This window comes from Corythoichthys intestinalis, chromosome 18, assembly GCF_030265065.1.
Source record: "Corythoichthys intestinalis isolate RoL2023-P3 chromosome 18, ASM3026506v1, whole genome shotgun sequence".
NCBI lineage: Eukaryota > Metazoa > Chordata > Actinopteri > Syngnathiformes > Syngnathidae > Corythoichthys > Corythoichthys intestinalis.
Window position 1 is genome coordinate 46,939,067 of NC_080412.1, and position 22,583 is coordinate 46,961,649.

Sequence of the window (22,583 nt, forward strand, 5' to 3'; positions counted from 1 at the left end):
TCTCAGGTTATCATTGTAAATTTGAAGCTGTTGAAGCATTTTTTTTTTTTTTTAAATTGCCTCTTATAAACGTTTTTTTTTTTTTTGTTTTTTTTAAAGCATATCCGCCTCAAATATCGGCTTACAAAATCATCTTTGGATATCGGCAATCATTTTTTAGATATCGGTACTGGCATTTGAAAATCCCATATTGGTCGACCTCCAGTTCCTGCTCCTTGTAGTTTGTTGTCAATGTAAAAGTTTAATTTTACAGCAGATCTTGTCTATCACCGTTAATAGCAACCAACAACTTAAAAAAAAAAAAAGGGGTGCAGTGAAATAAAACTTGCATATAACAACAACAGGAAAATTCGACTATGCCCTAAGAATTGAGAGGCTAACAGTTGTCTGTGGTAAATATGGAAGCCTGCGTCAGCATCCTTGAGGTGATTGCACATCCTGAGAAGTGGAAGCTTCAACTCCACACGATCAGGCCTGACTTGACATTTGCACCAAACCATGCACGCAAACACACAAACACGCATACTGCTCTTTTAGAAGCTTTTTTTTTTTTTTTTTTTTTTTTTTTTTGGTTTGCAGGCTGCACTGCTCATCATTAACCCTGTCAATGAATATTCTACACGAGAAGCCCGCTTTCTGCTCAATTAAGTGCTTTGACAAGGACAATGAGTCACTGGAGCTTCATACATTTTAAAACAAAATTAACAGGAATCGTTGCAAACATACTCATTTTTGATCACCCTGTTTCGACTCTCAGAAGCCTAAAGATGCCCAAAGACAACCTGATACATAGTTGTGCTGTGTTAAAAAAAAAAAAAAAATTGACATGTTTTCCTTTTTTTTTTTTTTTTGGAAAGCGTACTCTTTCTTAGGCGCTAAAGGCGTTTTTAAAGCAACACTTTGTAACTTTTCAGTTTGAGTTTTGCAACGCCGGTGGACAAAAGCGGTAGTGTTTTGCCCCAAGGAAGACTGCGTTTCCCATGAGGACCAGTGCGCACCTGCACAGTGTCGTAAAATCATGATCTTCAGGTTCCCTGCAGATGGATTCAACGATTAAAATTCTGTTTCCAACGGCCGTGTGAAGGATGAATAGTAATAAGGTAATGAATCCAGTTGTAGCTAAACAATAGCATATGATGGTTAGCAACCATGTGGTTTAGTGTGGCTAACCGCCCACACCACCTGAAGGCGTCAAGAGTTGATGAGTTCGGTTGGGGTGGGGGAATCGGTCGCTCGTCACGCCAGCGAGCGAAAGCCAGGCCAATATTAGTTCGAGGGTATCCTGGTAGCCTCCCTTTATACCCCTCCTCGGACAACTTTTTGTCGCTTTGCCATCTTTGCAGAATTCGCACAAAAGCGTTAAAAATCTACTTCCATCTTTATATTGAATGGGGAAAGTGACGTGTGCCGTAAAGCAGTCAGCACATTTGTAGTTTTTTTGTGTGGGTGTGTGGCAGGTTTCCTGCCACCCTTAGTGCCAGTGAAAGTGATAGACGCCCTAAAGATATAAAAGACGTGTCATTCAACTAGTTGACTAGGCATGTGCCGGTTACTGGTTTTAATGTTTACCGTGGTATGAAAACGTCACGGTTTCCAAACCACTAAAATTTTCGATCATACCATAATACGGTATTAGCTATTTTATGTCCCAAAAATGCAGCGAGAAATCCTTAGCTTGGAGCGGCAGCACTTATCTTTTTCCCACCGGTTGTTGCTCTGTCCTATGTCTGTAGGTGACACTACACCAGGGCTTCCCCCCCCCTCAAAAAAGAAAAAGTTGCTAGTATGGGAGTACTTTGGCTACTGAAACCAAACAGACGGCCGCAGGTTAGAGGAAGGACAGCAGCAACTCCAACCTGATTTTTACGTGACCATCATCCGTCAGTTTATAGAAATTTTAAGTAAACACTGTCGTGAACATTTCCCACCAGCTACGAGAGCTCACTCCAGTGTGTTTAGTGTGTCTAGCGATGGTAAAACAAATACAGTAATGCAAGCTTGTTAACGAGGCAGATAACGTGCCAAGTTAGCATGCTAAGATAGCTAAATAGTTTCCTCTCTACCATTAGCCTACTTTGTAAAGTCTTCAGCCATTGTAAACATCTGTTCAAAATAATACAGTCTTTGTAGTTTTTTTCCCTCTCTGGAGACTTTGTTAAGAGAGGGTGTGTGTATAACGTGTAAATAATTACATGAGTCATACGCACATGCCGTCTCTTACTCTCACTTTCCATTAATATTCAACTAATTATAGTAGTAGTGTTTTTTATGTGTTTTACATACAATTAATTTAATCATATATTGTTTAAGTCCTGTTTTATTATTACCAAGGGTTCTTGTTCCCATGTTGAGCAACTCGAGCTGTGGCTTGGTCTATAAGTTCTATTTATTTCAGTTTGGTTTCAAATATTTCAATTATTTATTTTATGTTTTTAAGTATTATATTCAAGTTGACGTTCCAATTTGCAAATATGTTGTGAAAAATCCTGCTCAATTGATTTTTTTTTTTTTTTTTACCCATACTTATCAAAATAATACATTTCAGAGCTATATTTGCAGTACCGTGAAACTTATTTTTGCTTAAAGTTATCATACCGCCAAAATCTTATTCCGGCACATGCCTACAGTTGACATACCACAAATGTTATGAAAATATTTTATAAAGGTTGAAAAGTTACCTAGTGTTGCTTTAAGTTAAATATCTAGTAGACTTGTGAAGAGTCGGGGGAAACATGTCCGTCTCTGCGCTGAGGTCTAATCAAGCCAAGGCAGCGAGAGGATTACTTGAGGGATTGCGGCTGCTGCTCGAGAAATCAATAATCGGGTAAGAGCTCATCAACTCTTACACGAGTAAGCTAGCATAATTCAAAAAGGAGAAAGAAAAAAAAACAGTACATTTGACAAACATAATTCAAATTAAAGTTACCGCATTTTCCGTAATATAAGGCGCACCTTATACTGGACTGTCTCAGAAAATTAGAATACACAATATTCTAATTTTCTGAGACAGTCCTGTACATTAATCCACCATTTAAAGCAGGGGTGTCCAAACTTTTTGCAAAGGGGACCAGATTTGGCGTGGTAAAAATGTGGGGGGCCGACCTTGGCTGACGTCCTTTACATAGAACAATATACAGGACTGTCTCAGAAAATTAGAATATTGTGTATTCTAATTTTCTGAGACAGTCCAGTATAGATCAATATTGCCTAATCATGGCATGACTTTCCCTTTAGCTCACCTCCATCTAGTGCACAGGCGTCAAACCGATTTCAGAGAGGGCCAAGTGGGTGCTGGATTTTGTTCCAACTGATACCGTGCAGTTTAACCAATGAATTTCCTACTGAAACAAGCAGCACCTGACAAAGTTTAACTGATTATACATGTAAAAGATCTGATTGGTAAAAAGGTGTCCTCTTCATTGGTTGGAAAGCAAACCTGCACCCACCTAGCCCTTTCTGGAATCTGTTTGACACCTGTGATCTAGTTGATGCATAACGCAACCCCAACCACTACTACTACTGCCCCTTATAATACAGTACATGCTTTATATGAAAACATTTTAAAGGGTACCTTGGATAGAAAGACATGAACTTCTTAAAAGACAAATGTTAGTACAAGTTATAATAATTTGATATTAAAACCCCTCTTAATGTTTTTGTTTTATTAAATTATAAAACTAATAGCTCGCCATTGTTGTTGTTGTCATAGTAGATGACGTCACCTGGGCTCCCTGCCGTACTTCCACAGTGTCACTCTTTAACTATCTAAGGTAGCGATTTAAATACACCACATGGTGTAAATGGCGAGTTTTAAATTAGAGATCAAGCCAACGAGTGCGTTTTGTCCCTCGACTGACGTGAGTGTTGTCTTCACAACGTACAAGACTCCTGATAAATGGTAAATGGAGTGTACTTATATAGCGCTTTATCTACATCGTTACAATGCCCAAAGCGCTTTACATTAGCACACATTTACCCTTTAACGCACACATTCGCACACCAATGGTGTTACTGCCATGCAAGGAGCTGCCAACCCATTGGGGGCAAGTTGGGGTTCAGTGCCTTGCCCAAGGGCACTTCCACAGTGGGCAGTCATAGCCGGGAATCGAACCGCTGACCCTTCGGTCCCAGGACAACACAAGCTACCAACCGCCCATCATAATATTAATGGCTCCCAGCATTATAGTTTGTACATTGTGACTAAATATTGCCATCCAATGTATTTGTTGAGTTACACGAGTTGCTAAAATGTTTTAGAGTTTTACCAAAGTCTGAGAAAGTTTTATATGTGAATGCCAGTTCTATTTGCATTGTTGTTTAACCGTGTGAGAATAGGACCTCACTAATACAGATTGAAGCGCTTTTTTTTTTTTTTTGTGAACATTATTTTTTTGAGAGATTTGAATATTTTTAATTGTATATTCGCTGTAATATACTTATGCTTGTTGTGAAGGATTTGCCGACGCTTATGCCAATAAACGGCGCGGTCCAATGAACACCTGTATCCACTTGCCTCTTAGATCTCAATGTGCAAAATAAGTCGTCATTGTAATCTGTTTGGCATTAATACATTTGTTCGTTTTACATATCGCTTATTCACCGGGAAGCAACCAGCAGGCTGATAGACAATCTGGACATCTGCTTTTCCGTGACAAAAATAAGGTAGGACGTCATTAGAAGTCTCGGTCGAGGCAAACGTTTTCGTGTTTTGTGATGTACGGCCCCAGACTATCAGCAAAATTAATCAAAACTGCTATGTTTCACTAATCATGTGTAAAGCACACGGCAGCTCTGAATGCTAACTATCTCCATAATAATAGTGGATCACACAATAGTTTACCGTGAAGATCTGCAAACATGACATCAAACACACTCCTGCTCTCGTCACTAGTGAACTTGACACATGAACACTACTCGTCTCATCCAGTATTTCCTGTTCCATTTGCTTTTGCTCATTAATGTTCCACTCTGGTTCAAATTGGAAGGGCAGAACAGTGGACATGTCCATGTGATGTCACCGCAATGGCGACCTACAAGTTAAAATAATTTTATAAATTTTATTAAAACGAAAACATTTTTAGAGGGGGTTTTAATATCGAATTATTAGAACTCGTACTAACATTTATCTTCTAAGAACTACATGTCTTTCTATCCGTGTTACCCTTTAAAAATAGGCCATTTATTGAACGTGCGCCTGATAGTGTGGAAAACACGGTATTTTGAACCGAGTCCATGACTAAAGATATCGAAAGGGCTTTCACTAAAAACGAGTCGAGGTGTTATAAATAACTCCAAATTAGGGGGTATTGCGACAGGGGACAAAAAGAAAAATTAAGTCATTAGTCATGGCTTTGTAAATGCTTCCTGAGTTACATTTTTAATTGTTTGTTCAGACAAGTAACAGCCCAGAGCCATTTATATAGGGAGAGGTTGATAGATCTCTAGTAACTAACATAAACGCAATTAGTTTACATAAAGTGCTAACGATCCACATGTTAATCAAATTGATGCTTTTTAAAGCCTCAAAGGTCTACTGTTGTGTTCATCAATACCGATTTGGAGATGTGATGAAAATGACATCGCGATGGGCAAATTTGGGCTTCCTAGACCTAACACGTTAAGTTCGTTACAGCTTCCTAAAACGGCACCGCCTCGTAACAACCTATCGCATTTCAACCCGGGTGTCATTGCGAGCCTCCTCGACGAATTCCACCGGTGAACAAGCATGACGCGGACGGGACAAACGACAAAAATAAAAACAAAAAAAGGCCGAGGCAAGGTTGTTACAGGCCGACGACGCGTTACTCCCGTGCGCTGCCGTCCACTCAACCAAAATGGATCAGAATAGTCTCGGAAGCGACGGTCCTTACAGATATGGAAGTGAACCAGACGACGTGAAATGGTTTCATTTTGGTTGAGGAACACCGGGACGGGGGTGGGAAGTTGCCCTGCTGATTTTTATCGTTCCGCGCCACCGGAAAGGTAGGCGTTCTTTTTAAAAGGTCAACTTCTTTCAAAGCGTTCCGCAGTTTGACGGTCGACCGTGGGGAAAGGCTTTATGGAGACGCGCTTCAATAATGGCACCTTCTCTTGGCGGTCGTCGGCGGCCAAATTGGTCACGGCCCGACGGGTGCGAGTGTCCGTTGTTTGTATTGTAGAGGCACCGATCGAAGGATTTCCTTTATCGTCCGAAGGCCTCGAAGAAGTTGTCGGCGCGCTAAAAATGTTTTTCACAGTTGTCCGCTTCCATACCATCTTGGATATCCGAGGAGGAACTACAGCACCCAGAAGAGACGCAGTCAATTACTGCGGACGTCTACCTCATTGATCGGGTCCGTCCTCGGCCTCGTCATAAACCAGTACTAGATTTGGATCTGAATGAGAAAGAAAGAAGGGGACAGAAAGAACACACTTAGATGAGCTCATCCAGTGAGTAAGTAACTAACTATAAATGTCAGTCAAGGCTTCTCAAAAAATGGTTTCATTAATTTGAATGCTAGTTTAAGAGGGACTGAACAGTTTGTCACTTTTTTTACTGGTCAGTGCCACCTCTGGCCTAAAGCGTAACTGCAACTCATGCTTGGCGAGCACAAACATAACGCAACGAGCCTCATCAAATTAGCACCAGAAACGTGAAAACAGTAGCAAGTCTTAAGTGTGTTACAAAAGTGTTTTTGCCAAGTGGAGACTAGGTGGAGGCTCTGTGAAATTCTACTCAAGAAAAGTGCTTTTTAGGGGGGTCTCTGTTCAAATGTCAGGGCAAGTGTACTTATTGGAGCAAAGTTAGAATGTCAAAATCCCATTCAGTCCATTTAATATGTTGTGTAAACCTTGCTTGATTTCACACAAACTGTTGGACTTAAAGTGCCTATGACAGGATTTAAAAAAAAAAAAAAAAAAAAAAGTTAAATAGCATTATCATGAGAATTAGAATCATATTTTCAGACGATTCAACTACAGTGGGGCTAATAAGTATTTAGTCAACCACTAATTGTGCAAGTTCTCCCACTTGAAAATATTAAAGAGGCCTGTAATTGTCAACATGGGTAAACCTCAACCATGAGAGACAGAATGTGGAAATAAAACCCAGAAAATCACATTGATTTTTAAAGAATTTATTTGCAAATCATGGTAGAAAATAAGTATTTGGTCAATACCAAAAGTTCATCTTAATACTTTGTCATGCACCCTTTGTTGGCAATAACGGAGCCCAAACGTTTTCTGTAACTCTTCACAAGCTTTTCACACACTGTTGCTGGTATTTTAGCCCATGCCTCCATGCAGATCTCCTCTAGAGCAGTGATGTTTTGGGGCTGTCGTCGGGTAACACGGACATTCAACTCCCTCCACAGATTTTCTATGGGGTTGAGATCTGGAGACTGGCTAGGCCACTCCAGGACCTTGAAATGCTTCTTACAAAGCCACTCCTTTGTTGACCTGGCTGTGTGTTTGGGATCATTGTCATGCTGAAGGACCCAGCCACGTCTCATCTACAATGCCCTTCCTGACGGAAGGAGATTTTCACTCAAAATCTCTCGATACATGGCCCCATTCATTCTTTCCTTTACACAGATGAGTCGTCCTGGTCCCTTTGCAGAAAAACAGCCCCAAAGCATGATGTTTCCACCCCCATGCTTCACAGTGGGTATGGTGTTCTACGGATGCAATTCAGTATTCTTTCTCCTCCAAACACGAGAACCTGTGTTTCTACCAAAAAGTTTTATTTTGGTTTCATCTGACCATAACACATTCTCCCAGTCCTCTGCTGGATCATCCAAATGCTCTCTAGCGAACCGCAGACGGGCCTGGACGTGTACTGGCTTCAGCAGGGGGACGCGTCTGGCACTGCAGGATTTGAGTCCCTGGCGGCGCCTTGTGTTACTGATAGTAGCCTTTGTTACTGTGGTCCCAGCTCTCTGTAGGTCATTCACTAGGTCCCCCAGTATGGTTCTGGGATTTTTGCTCACCATTCTTGTTATCATTTTGACGCCATGGGGTGAGATCTTGCATGGAGCCCCAGATCGAGGGAGATTATCAGTGGTGTTGTATGTCTTCCTTTTCTAATAATTGCTCCCACAGTTGATTTCTTAACACCAAGCGTTTTACCTATTGCAGATTGTCTTCCCAGCCTGGTGCAGGTCTACAATTTTGTCTCGGGTGTCCTTCGACAGCTCTTTGGTCATGGCCATAGTGGAGTTTAGAGTGTGACTGACTGAGGTTGAGGACAGGTGTCTATTATACCAAAAGAGTTAAAACAGGTGCTATTAATACAGGTAATGAGTGGAGCCTCGTTAGAAGAAGTTAGACCTCTTTGACAGCCAGAAATCTTGCTTGTTTGTAGGTGACCAAATACTTATTTTCCACTCTAATTTGGAAATAAATTCTTTAAAAATCAAACATTGTGATTTTGTTTTCTTTTCCACATTCTGTCTCTCATGGTTGAGGTTTGCCCATGTTGACAATTACAGGCCTCTCTAATATTTTCAAGTGGGAGAACTTGCACAATTAGTGGTTGACTAAATACTTATTTGCCCCACTGTAATTCCGTCACCCGCCCTGTTCAAATTGATTGCTAACAGTGATCAACTCACAGCAGAAGGATGAAGATGACTTGTTTTACTGTTTATTAGCTTGGTCCTTTTTATCCTAGAATGATTTCCTGACCAATGTATTGCTAAACGTCGTATCGCCATATCGTAACATTATTGTTATCGCGAGCTTTGTATCGCAAATCGTATCGTGAGGTACCAAGAGGTTCCCACCCTTTGGAGATATTTCCTTTTTCAACATAGGATTACAGGTAGTCCCCGAGTTACAGAATGGAACTGACAAAGTAACTATACTTTTTTTTTACGTTACATAAACCGCAAGTTGCTTGGTATTTGATTGATTGATTTTCGCACCACAGTTTAACGTTGGCCTGAATGCAGCTCATTTTTACTGATGTTTGTCGGTCTTTCTCTGACAGACAAGCACTAGGCACTAGCTAAGCAGAAACACTGGCGCTGGGGACTAAACGGTGGACGAGACGCTGGCATCGTCAAGTTAAAATGTTTGATGGGGGAAAATATTACATTATGCCTTTGTGATGCATGATTGCTTCTGTGACCTAGATTGTAACAACTTCTATTGTTTTTTTACCTTGAGTTTCATAGTTAGGAGGGAATCTCTATGGAGGTAGATTTGTGTCTTTATTATTCAATCAAAAAAAAAGTTGATTCAATCAAATAAAAAGTTGCTTCAATCAAAATATATATTTTCAATCGAAGAAAACGTCTCTTCAATCAGAAAAAATGTGTTTGAATGCAAAAATAAATTTGAAACTCAAAAAAATATATTTGAAAACTATTTTTGATTGAAAATTTTTTTTTTGATTTAAGTCAAGTTTTTTTTTAATTGAAACACCATTTTTGATTGAAGTCATGTCATTTTGCGTTTGGACCACATTTTGGCTAGGACATTTGTGTCTTTATTATTCAATCAAAAATTAAGTCGCTTCAAACAAACAAAAAAATATTTTCAAAAGAAAAATCACTTCAATCCAAAATTTTTAAAAATTCAATCGTAGAAAAAAAGGTTTGAATGTGAAAAAATATTTGAGACTCAGAAATTCGCATTTGAACACTTTATTTTTCATTGAAACAGTTTTCTTTGATTGAAGCAATCCTTTTTGTGTTCAAGCCATATTAGGGGTAGGACATTTGTGTCAAAATCATTCAATCGCAATAAAAGTTGCTTTAATCAAAAAACTATTTTTAATCAAAGAAAAAAATCATTTGCAAAAATATATATTTTTTGAAAATATTTATTTTTTATTTGAAATATATATTTTTTTTATTGAAGTATCACTTTTTTTGAAAAGCAAAAAGTTTTAAACTTTTTTTTTTTCAAAGTGGAAAAAGTTTTGAACACACTTTTTTTTTGAAGTGGGAAAAGTTTTGAAGGCACTTTTTTTCGATTGAATCATTTTGACACAAAGATTCAACTTCAACGCTAGTTCCGGTGTGTTTGAGTGGCTGCTGATTGCGCCAATGTCATAAAAGTATGAAGCAAGAATAATGGCCATTGGCCACCAGGTCTCCATCCAGCCATCGGAGTCTCCTGGAGTCCAAGCCGAATATAGGGCACTGGTACGGGGGTGTAACATCGGCATTTCACCGGAGTACGGTGCCCTGCTGCTTAATGTATTTCAACACGGCGAACTTCACCCGCTGCCCTGACGTGACGGTTGGCAATCGGTTCCAACCGGAGTGTCCGCGACGCGCCGGTACAAGAGTGGTCGGCGAGTGGCCAGACACTAGCCTGCCCAGTAAGAGTGGACTACCGGCGAGTCGCCGGTAGTCCACGCCTGGAGCCCCGTCACTTCAACTTTGAATGAGTGTTGTGTCATTCGCGGACCGTCCACTCGACAGCCGGCCACTGCGCCTGGGGGGTGATATCGGGGTCCGACCCTTGTGCCGCGACAGGGCAACGTGCCGTTGCGGGTACTCCGGTGAAATGCCGATGTTACACCCCCGTACCAGTGCCCTATATTCGGCTTGGACTCCAGGAGACTCCGATGGCTGGATGGAGACCTGATGGCCAATGGCCATTATTCTTGCTTCATACTTTTATGCCATTGGCGCAATCAGCTGCCACTCAAACACACTGGAACTAGCGTTGAAGTTGAATCTTTGTGTCAAAATGATTCAATCGAAAAAAAGTGCCTTCAAAACTTTTCCCACTTCAAAAAAAAAAGTGTGTTCAAAACTTTTACCACTTTGAAAAAAAAAAGAGTTTAAAACTTTTTGCTTTTCAAAAAAAGTGACACTTCAATAAAAAAAATACATATTTCAAATTAAAAAAAATATTTTCAAAAAAATATATTTTTGCAAATGATTTTTTTCTTTGATTAAAAATAATTTTTTGATTAAAGCAACTTTTATTGCGATTGAATGATTTTGACACAAATGTCCTACCCCTTATATGGTTCAAACACAAAAAGGATTGCTTCAATCAAAGAAAACAGTTTGAATGAAAAATAAAGTGTTCAAATGCGAATTTCTGAGTCTCAAATATTTTTTCACATTCAAACCTTTTTTTCTACGATTGAATATTTTTAAAATTTTTGATTGAAGTGATTTTTCTTTTGAAAATATATATTTTTTGTTTGAAGCAACTTAATTTTTGATTGAATAATAAAGACACAAATGTCCTAGCCAAAATGTGGTCCCAACGCAAAATTACATGACTTCAATCAAAAATGGTGTTTCAATAAAAAAAAAAAAACTTGACTTAAATAAAAAAAAAAAAATTTCAATCAAAGAAAAATAGTTTTCAAATATATTTTTGGGAGTTTCAAATTTATTTTTGCATTCAAACACATTTTTTTGATTGAAGTGACGTTTTCTTCGATTGAAAATATATATTTTTATTGAAGCAACTTTTTTTTTGATTGAAGCAACTTTTTTTTGGATTGAATAATAAAGACACAAATCTACCTCCATAAATCTCACGAGATAACTTGTTTTGCACTCATAATATTTACCGTGGAAACACAACATCTGCTACCGGACGGCGCAACCTGGGAACCACGCAAAGAAAAGCCCATTTTTCGAGGGGCTGAACCAAAAGTAGCTTTGTCATTGGACGGGGCCGCGCCGCCTGGGAGCGGAGGTTGGCCATCTCCACCCCCGTGTGGCGCGTTCCTACAAAAACCGGGCATTTCCGGGCGACCACAGAAGTCCAACAGCGGGTCACGTACGAATCGCCTGGCTTTGTTCCTTCACCACCTTACCGGAGCGTTGGCTCCCGCTCATTTGTCACGGTAAGCGAATTTTATTGCTGAGGGACACCTGGTTGTGCTTTAACGTAGCGCGGGGATTCTGGGATTGACAAACTCAAATATATCGTCATCGTTACCCTTGTTATGCTTGTTTTTGATGCTTGTTGCATGCTCTTGTGGGATTGTAATCAAGAAATCTCATTATTCTGCATTTTCTCATCAATAAACATTGTCTATTGAGCAAAAGTGTGCCTGTTACTGATTCACCGCAAACCTGGAAATTTCACAAACAACGTTGTAGGTCGAGGACATCGTGACCCGAGGACACCCTGTATTAAGTTTTGTAAAATACAAATGACTTACATTGTTTTTGCAAGCTGAAAACGTATTCCATTTCTGTAAAGAAGAAAACATGTTAATAGGATGGGAAAAAAATATCTTGAAGATGAGACACTGACAATTAAGCATTTTGCAAATCAAAATACCTTTAGTGTGATAAGTGACAGCAGCTTTGACATCGAATGCCCCCCAACTCCGCCTTCTGCAGACATCTTTCAACGAGACCTGTTCTTTGGACGTGCCAAACGACACGGTGTCGGCGTGGCCCTGCGCGAGCTTAGCAGCGCTTTCCTTACGGGGCGCGTCCGCGCTCGTCTTTTCTCCGTTCTCCTCCTTGGCCGGGACGCGAGCGGGCGAAATAATAAACGTCCTTTTCTCGCCGTCTTGAGCCAAAGTGCCCGTCTCCAGGAAGAAAGGGCCTTCGAAGCACGGCTTGGCCCGACGCTGGCCCGGAGGTAGGCCGTCCTGCGCGGGCGGCGGGCCGCTCCCGCCTTCCGGCGCCAAGTTGGGCTCGTTAATGAAGGACAGCCCCCATTTATTTTGGAAGATTTCTCCCAGGGCTTTTTGATTTGTCTGAGTAGCCGGCGGGTTGAGGTGGCGGGCACTAGGGAGCGCGGCTTGCATATTTAAAGGGTAAATTAAAAGAGAATACTTTCTCAGTTCGTACGCCTCCCCCTTAATGGGGGGGCTGCTTGTAGAGCTAGAGTTACACTTACTTTCTAAAGGAGATGCTACATTGTCCCCACTCGCCGTAGCGGCGGGCGAAAAGAAGGTACCATTCCCGCTGGCGGAAACCGGCCCGTTAGTAAAGCTAGCCGAAGTGATGGTTTTCATAGCGGACATGGGAACCTGCGACAGTCTGACGGGAGGAGGCACTACTTCTGCTCCACCTTGAGCTACTTTGTTGAGGTTCTCTTTGACTTTACTTGCATAACTGATCTTGGGAACTATTTTAGCACTGCTATTGTCCACAGGAAACACTGGAGGTGGCTTGAACAAAGTCCACGAATCCTCTTTTGAAGGTGAGCATACCTTGGCTTTGTGTCGCTCCTCAATCTTTTTACCCAAAGAGTTTTTCCTCGAAGGTTCCCCTACCGAGGCCTCGGTCCGTCTCGGCGCCGACTGAGTCTCCGCTTTGTGCGTGGCTTTTAAGCAGTCGGGTCGAGAAGTCCCTCCTTTCTCGGCGGCCTCCATATTGAAAGTCGCAGCCTCCTGCTCTCCCATGGCGTTGTCGGTGTTCTTCACGTTACATCTTGCCTTATGTTTCTTGGACACGGTATAGCCAGCCTCCGATCCGCTGCCGTCGTAGTCCTTGCACGAGTAGCCATTAAGAATAACGTCGGTATGCGCGACACCGTTTTGAAGCAACGCGGCGTCTTTCTTATCCTCTTGATGATTCGAGTCAACAGCTTTATCATTCTTTAGGTCCATAGTCTTTTTGTAGTCTAGTCCTTTGCCGCCGGCTTTCGGAGCCGCCGAGTACAGCCGCGTCGTCGACTTCTTCACGTTTGTGTTACTTGCGTGTCTGTTTCCATTGCTGTTGGGAGGATGCGGCATACCAACGGTAGTAAACAAATGCCTGCTCTTTTCCACCTCCTCCTCACCAACGCTTACTTTTTTGTGGCCTGAAAGGGAGACAAACAGTTAACTCTAATGCAGTGCTTCATAGCCTGGGTTTGATTGCACCCCAGGGGTTCGGTGAAGGTTAGACACACAGAGCCCTATTAACTGACTAAAGGCCAAGTGACGGTTTAGACTAGGTTCTGGACTGGGTCGCCTCCAATAGCATACCGCACGAACGCTATTTTTAGACCGTGACGTAGCATCGTAAAGCAGAAGTGGGACATTATAGACATGCCCTGGCATACAAACCATTATATTTCTGCTAGTTTTCTCCGGTTATATTTCAAAAAAGAACATGCAGAGAAAACACTGCTGATATGGAACTTGTAGAAAGGACCCTAGACATTACGACATACAGTGTATCACAAATGCGAATACACCCTTCGCACTTCTGCAGATATTTAAGTATATCTTTTGATGGGATAATATTGACAAAATGACTGACACAATGAAAAGTAGTCTGTGTGCAGCTTATATAATAGAGTTAGTTAATTTTCCCCTCGTAATAAATCAAAATATAGAACAATATCTAAACCCCTGGCAACAAATGTGAGGACACCCCTTAGAAACTACATCCCTTAATGTCCGAATTGAGTACTGCTTGTCATTTTCTCTCCATAATGTCATGTGACTCGTTACAGGAGTGCTGTCAGCATTTCTGCAGAGATTGAAGAGGTGGGCTGTCAGCCTGTTAGTGCTCGGACAAAACGCCGCACTCTACATCAAATTGGTGTGCATGGCTGTCACCCCAGGAGGAAGCCTCTTCTGAAAACGGTACACAAGAAAGCCTGCCTGTCCGTCTCATCAGACCATAGGACATGGTTCCAGTAACCCATGTGCTTTGTTGATATGTCTTCAGCAAACTGTTTGCGTGCTTTCTTGTGTACAGTCTTCAGAAGAGGCTTCCTCCTGGGGTGACAGCCATGCACACCAATTTGATGTAGAGTGTGGCACTAAAAGGCTGACCCCCCCCCCACCACCACCACCACCACCACCACCACCTCTTCAATCTCTGCAGCAATGCTAACAGCACTCCTATAACAAGTCACATGACATTTTGGAGGGAAAATGACAAGCCGTACATTTGGACATTTAGGGATGTACTTTTTTTCAAAGGGGTGTTCTCTTGTTGCCAGGGGTTTAGATATTAATGGCTATATTTTGAGGGGAGAATAAATGAACTCTATTAAATAAGCGGCACACAGACTACTTTTCATTGTGTCAAAGTATCATTTTGTCAGTGTTGTCCCATGAAGATATACTTAAATAGCTGCAGAAATGCGAGGGGTGTACTCACTTTTGTGATACACTGTATCAAGGATGTTTTCTTCGTACGTGTCCCGAAACCAAAAACTGATGAAAAAAATGTGAAGAATGGATCAACTTGCGCGGACGTTTAATGCCAGCATTCATATGCAGTAAACATTTTGTTGGCTGCCATGGTCCTACATAGGACGAAGAGGTAAGCCGTTTTGATATTATTATTTTTTCGCATGGCGTTGGGCCGTGCTGCTTCTGTCTTACAATGAATGACCTGAAAATTTTAAAACGGTATCTGACTGACACTGTTACCTTTTCTGTTGTAGAAAAAAGACTTAAGTAATGGGGAAGTGTAAATAAATTACAGAATTAAGATTTGTGATTAATGAAAAAATTAAAAATGTTCGTTGGCTGTCAACGAGTAACATTTGCGATCACTACACAAAAATAGCAACGTAAATAGCCCAAAAGAACGGTCAGAGACGCATGACAACCAGAGGATATAATATGTAAGAAAGACAGGGCATATGGTGGTAAAGGATAGATTGTTGAAACAGGAGAACGTCATTGTCAGTGGCGTAAGAAAAAGGTGTCGACAAAAAGCTAAGGCTAAGTTTAGGTCGGCTTGTTTCTTTTTTCCGTCTTTTTCAGCCTTTGACACTCAAACCATCTCTAACTGAACATATGAATGGTCTTCCACATCTTTACCAGTGGATTTGGCACCACGGACATCATTTTCAGACAGAATTGGTAGGTTTAGCTCTGTAAACATCTCATTCGTACACCATTTCCATTAATTTACTATTGGAGACAAACAGAAGCATGTCCCCCCTTAGCAACAGTTGCTAACATCATGAATATTAATGAGCGGAATCGACATGTAGCTTGCACTACGCCATTTACATGCTTGATTTCATTTCTTTCAACTCCTAGCCCTCTATCTAATGGGTGGAGAAACTGGTTTGCTCAGTGGAAGGTTGGCTCATGATGAGGAAGTATAACAGACCTACAGGCAGCCTGCACTGGCCAGATAATAAATTAGAAAAAAAACAAAAAACATTTGCATTACTGTGATGCAAGGATGTGAGCATAAAATGAGAATGTAAACATGATGAACAACCACAATGGGAGTACAGTGGTACCTCTACATACGAAGTTAATTCGTTCCAGGACCTTGTTTGTAAGTCAAAATGGTTGTATGTCAAGCAGGATTTTCCCATAAGAATACATTATAATTCCATGAATTTGTTCCACAGCCCAAAAACAAACACTAAATCCTTAATAAATACTGCTGGTACTATTACAAATGGCAATTACACATAGCAAAACACATACATTATTAATAAAAACTGGAATAATCTAATAATAATTCCTGTAATAATGGAACTAATCGGATTCTTATGTGGCTGACTTTTTTTGCTGTACCTGTACACACCGCATTGGCTGACGTGACGGTGATAAAGAGTGAACTTCTATTTTGATTCTTTCAATATCTGTTGCGTCAACTGGAGCGGACAGTAGGCGTGTTGTGTTGCACAAGTTCTGAAATAAATTGCACGAAAGTGCCGCCGTTCTCGTTTGGCGGGGGGCAGACTGGAGCTTCTTCTCCAGCGGCTTTCAGGCTGGATCCCCACCGCGGCCGGCTGCTGAGAGCCGGCTCTCACCTTCATTGCGCCTCGTTGTTTCGTCGCTGGGAGGACCCTCCGGGTACACATCACCGTCTTCCCTTCACCACCTGCACTAAACTTCTTGGGACCTGTGTCAATTTCTCTCACAAAGAAGATGTGCACCTGTCTGTGGCACTGTCATGTCTTTGTATGTCGTCGGATGTAGGAAAAAATGGAGAGTCTAATTTTACGTCGGATGTCGAAAAGATTGTGTGTCGAAGCGATCATATGTTGAGGTACCACTGTATATTAAACTCCCATGTGATACATTAAAGCTGTAAGGTCACTCACATTCCTATTCTTCGTGTCTAAGCAGCTGAACAGGACTGTTTAAAGGTAAAATAACTGAATAAAAAATAATGTAGACATGAAATGTCATTTTCGAACGTGAGAACTAACTGCAAACCACCCAATTTATTTGTAGTGAATTTGAAATTTGAATTTCAACAGGAATTTGCTTGCTCAGTTTTGAATTTGAGAAAAACAAAACAACTACTATTAAATTCCGATTAAATTCCAAAAGATTCAGTTAATGTGTATGTGAAACTCGTGAGGTTCTGTACAACTGCAATAGGCCAAAGGCCGAAGACATTATTGTAAAACGTTGTCTGCAAAATTCCACCAAGTTTGCGAATAAAGTGGCCACAATGAGAAATGCCGAGTCATGGTAGTAATTTCATGTAAAACCAAAGCGAAATACCAAAACCAAAATAAAGCTGTCAAAGTGATCTGTTGCTTTGAAGGAAGCTCATTGTAATTGCTTGCTCCCGAGGTCAAAGTTCACAAACACTTTGAATTGAAGCCACAGCAAAACACTGCTGGTTTAAACATGAACCTTCACCCCAAAATACATTACTGACACATCTAAGGATGAGCTGAGTGTGTGTGTTACATTACTGACATGCGATATCTAGTGCAACAAAAGAACTATTCGCAGTGGTTTGAATGAATAAAACTAAATTGGAAACAATTAAATAACAAGTGTTTTGCTGGTGTCAAATTGCTGATGTCAAACTGCATTTACAGCCACGACTGGATAACAGCTAAGTTTCAACAAAGGTCTACTTTTAGCAATGTTGTGTCGACCAAGAACTCCACGTTTGGTCAACTAACATCAACAAGACACAAAACGGAATACAAAGCTGCATTTAACACGTGTTGGTAACCTTTAAAAGCGTTCTTTTATCACATTCTCACGGAGTTTTTCAGCGGCTGAACATGCAACAGGCCTGTCAAAGCTGCCTCGGACCAACTAGCTTCAACTAGCAAGCAGCTAGGCTGTTACCGAAGGCCAAACGTGTCACTACGTGGCCACCTAACTAAACAGAGTCAGACAAAATCGCGTGAAAATGTATGCAAGGATGAACGCACGTCCTTGTGGTACTGTAGGGGGGAAATAACTAACTGGCCAACTCGGGTTTAGCACCTGAGTTGTAATCTAACATGGCCGACGGGAAATGGCAGCTAAGAACATTCCAGCGGAGCCGGCTTCTTTCCGTTCCCTAAACGGGACAACATGGCTCAAATACGCTCAACTCAATTCTACGCCGTACAATTGTGCTTGTGTGTACGTACAAGTGAATAGCTCGAGGCGACGCCGATGGCTTCCCGTGTTAGTTGTGTCGGCTCTGGGGAAAAGTGGGTGAGGGGACCGTAGCACAAGGTCAATCCCCGATATGTCAAACCACCACCGACCACAACTGTCACGCAATGTCAGCCAGCCAACCATTCCGCTACATAATCACACACGCCTCGAAGTGACAGAAATCGCGACAACGACCAATTTTAATCACCCAAACGCTCTTTTGTGTGACATGCGATATTCTGCCGTAAAGCGATAAGCGTCGCTACACTCTTTTTATAGTGACGTTAGCTAGTTAGCGCGAGCTGAGCTGAGTAAGGCTAGCGAGTGTTAGCCAACTTTGGGCGCCGTCCTAACCTGTTTTCTTCGCGTTCGTTTCCTGATGCTGGCGCTGGTGGAAGTGGTTCTGCTCATGTTTTAGGCCAGGGGTCCACCGAGGAGGGCTGGCGTCGTCTCCGCGGTGCTGATTTCGACTGTCCCGTGCCCGATCTTTGGGCTGCGCCTCCATTGAAGTGGAGAATGTGCGACTTGTTATACGGCCGCTTAAGCTAGCTTGCCGGTGGATGAAAAAAAAAAGTGCAGACCAGTCCAATCACTGCCAGAGCGAAACGGAAGCTTTGGGAAAACTAGAAACGTCAGCAGTAACGTCTAAAAATGGTTTGTAACCTCACCCATTGATAGTTTATGTCAAGTTACGCAAGAAACATCGTCGCGGATTTGAAGACATTTTAGGTTTAACGCCAATCAAGAGGCAGCGGTGACATTATTTACAAATGTCGGGAGGGGGCTGTTACAACTCAAATAATAAGACTGGAGGCGCTGCCACGTCTCCAGCACAGAAAAAGTGGAGGGTCTCGTGGAGTGGAGTGGACCTGCCCCCCATCTTAAAAATAACATGAAAGCACTTTATCTTTTATTACTAACAATTATAAAGTTACCCTAGTACTTGTGTTAAAAAAAAAAAAAAAAACTTTTCCCCCCCAAAAGCCTGCTAAAACTAAAAGTAATTCACTTCTTTAAAAGGATTTTTTTTAAAGTATAGATTGTGAAAAGTCCGAGGTACAAAATGAAAAAAATCTATCGATTATTTTAGTAGTTCAATAATCGATGAACTAGTTACTTCGAATAATCGAGTAATTGCATAAGGAACATAAAAAATTAAAATACCTGAGATGAGCCTCAAACGGTATAAAAAAATAAATAAATGAGGATCAGAGTACAACAAAACAATAATTGGCTAACTAATATTAATAGGGGTGTAATGGTACATGTATTTGTATTGAACCGTTTCGGTACGAGGGTGCTCGGTTTGGAACGGAGGCGTTCCGAACGAGTTTCTGACGTAATGTAACCCGTACTTTTTGAGGCTGTGGTCATAAAGTTAATATGAGAAACTGTTCAGTGTTGCAACTGTTCAATTTTGCACATCAGATATGTGTTTAAAGAAAAAGTCTGAGCCAATGTTATTTATTTTTATTTTGTTTTTCAAAATATCTACATTTCAGAATATTGTATTTTCTATTTTTGAGCAGAATTCTAGCTTTGTATAGGCTAATGTTCCTATTGTTGAAAGCACAAAAGTGTAATAAACAACTAGCACATTTATATTTTGCATTTTGTTTTCTTACTGAACCGAAAATGAACTGAACCGTGACCTCAAAACCGAGGTATGTACCGAATCAAGATTTTTGTGTACCGTTACACTCCTACTAATATATCAAAATCAATCAATCAATCAATCAAATTTATTTATATAGCCCTTTACAAAACCCGAAAGGTCCTCAAAGTGCTTTACAACAAAAACATGGCTCAAGATAAATAAAAGGCAGGAAAGTATTATACAATGACATTAAGAAAAAAAAAGAAAAGAAACAAAAGCAGCGCATCGCGATAAAAGTCCAGCAAATAAAACCGATAAAATCCAAAAACATTAAAAACCCTTAAGCAAATGAAACCAGGCTATCCTAATCTGTGCAAAAGGCGAGTCTAAAAAGGTGTGTTTTTAACCGAGACTTAAAAAGACCTACATCCGTAGTGGTGCGGATTTCAGGGGGAAGGCTATTCCACAGCCTGGGGGTAGCAACCGCAAAAGATCGGTCTCCCCACTGTTTAAGTTTTGACCTCGAAACATGTGAAAGAAGCTGGGAGTCGAACGAAGAGTCCTTCCAGAGTTACGGAAGGTTAAAATTTCCAATAAATGAGATGGAGCCTGGCCGTTAATAGAATTAAAAACAAACAGTAAAAGTTTGAAATCAATTCTAAAATGGACTGGAAGCCAGTGGAGTGATGATAGCACGGGGGTAATATGCTCACGTCTAGGTGTACCTGTTAAAAATCGAGCAGCAGCATTTTGAAGTTGCAGACGAGAAATCGAGGACTTGACTAGCTTAAATGCTATAAAATGCTATATTTTTCAATGCTCTAAATGAATGGTTCAAACACATATTCCCACAAAACACGGCTAAATATACCATTATACTAAATTGCGAATACATTAAAAAAAAAAAAAAACAAGCTAAAACAAAAACTTAGCTTATGTTGGTCTTAACAGGGAGCAGCTGGATTCAGCGATGTGAAATGAGTTATATCGTATTCACATTTCACTGTTGCCACTAGAGGGCAGTGTATCTATCCAAATAAAAAAAAAAACTAAATGCAAACACTTTCAAAACAAACCATTACAACGCCACTTTAATTCAACGAAGACTTGAAGCAGCAGAATTTAACTGGAATCTTTTTTTTCTAATTGAATTACTCGAGTTAATCGATGAATCGTTGCAGCTCCAAAGAAATGCATATTTTACTGTCAGTTATATGGATTAAATGTTGCTAACTTGGCAACAAAAACAAAGTACACATACTTTAAAATGTACAGAAAGAGTATATTAATACAAAAATAATTTATTTACTGTTATTTATATAAAATGCCAGTTTTGATAGAAATAAAAACAAAATTCCTCCTGGATTAACTTCAAACAATGCCCTGCTAATATAAACTCACAACAAATGCAAAATTAGCCAAATAAAAGGAGGAATTCATGCTTAGGCGATATTTTTGCAGAGGTGGGTAGTAACGCGTTATACAAGTAAACGTAACTTTTTGAGAAAAATATACTTCTTAGAGTAGTTTTACCACACAATACTTTTTTACTTGAGTAGATTTATGAAGAAGAAACACTTACTCTTACTCCGCTACTTTGGGCTACGCTAGAGTCTAACCCTAACTCTTCACTTTGTTTTTGTCAGAGATGCCGACAGTAGCTCTACCAGTTTCACCAATCAGATGTTGCAACAATAATCACATGACTCCATTATACCAATCAGACGCAAGCTTGCGTTCTATGATCACACCAGCCTATTCAATCACGTAGTGTCTTTAAAGCAACGTAAAAAATGAAGTATTTGACATTGCGCGTTGCCCTCAAAATGTTTCGAAAGCACAGATTTAAACCTCCCTCCCAGTTTTATTTGGCGCCGATTGACCATGGAAAAACAGGGATATGATCCTTTTAATTTCATAAAAGTAACTATAAAGGAACTATTCATCATTCAAACTAGGAACTATTTTCCTCCACTAGAGGGCACTCATGCTCTTTGGTCTAATAATGCTTCCTTTCTGTCATTTTTGCTCTCTGGGCGGACTTCAGTAATTTTTTTTTCTGTTTGTTTTTATTTCTCTGGCTTCATGTGGTTATGTAATGTGTTATTGTACAGTATCATTGTAACAACAGTTCATATAGATAACTTTGTGTTGAGAAAAAAATATTTGTTTGAAAAAAATGTGAGCAGGTACTCACAATGTTACTCATTACTTAGGTATTCTTTTCACCAAATACATTTTTACTTTTGCACATAAATTTTACTAAACGCATGGCTCCATTATACCATTCATAGGTAACTGTTGTTTTTCTTTACTATTACTAGATAGCACTCATGCTCTTGGACGGGTAATGGATTATAGTTTCTAGTCTAAATTTGATGATTTTTGTGTCATATTTTTTGGCATAATATGGTCATGTAATAGGCTAGGTCTATAGTACGGTATAATAATAACAGTTCATATAGATGAATTAGAAATTATACAATTAAAAAAAAATCTGACATTGTAAGCAGTTACTCATTACTTGAGTATTCTTTTCAACGAATACCTTTTTATGTGTACTGAAGTAAATCTTTGGATGACTACTTTTACTATTACTTGAGTAATATTAATTAGAAGGTACACTACTCTTACTTAAGTACAATTTTTGGCTACTCTACCCACCTCTGTATTTTTGCAATAGCTGTACCTGCATTAGTCAAGCTGTAGAGAATTACTGTTCTCATCACCTGTCTACCAAAAAAAGTC

The 22,583-nt window shown here is 40.3% G+C and overlaps 1 protein-coding gene across 1 annotated transcript; it reads right to left on the reverse strand.

Moving 5' to 3' along the window:
* Window positions 1-674: 674 nt before the first annotated feature.
* nufip2 (nuclear FMR1 interacting protein 2) lies at window positions 675-18,988 on the reverse strand. Its single transcript, XM_057821107.1, has 4 exons — window positions 18,593-18,988; window positions 12,250-13,728; window positions 12,128-12,160; window positions 675-6,374 (listed from the first exon to the last, which is right to left on the reverse strand). The coding sequence occupies exons 1-4, from the start codon at window positions 18,741-18,743 to the stop codon at window positions 6,322-6,324; spliced, it is 1,716 nt and encodes a 571-aa protein (XP_057677090.1). The 5' UTR covers window positions 18,744-18,988; the 3' UTR covers window positions 675-6,321.
* Between the last annotated feature and the right edge of the window lie 3,595 nt (window positions 18,989-22,583).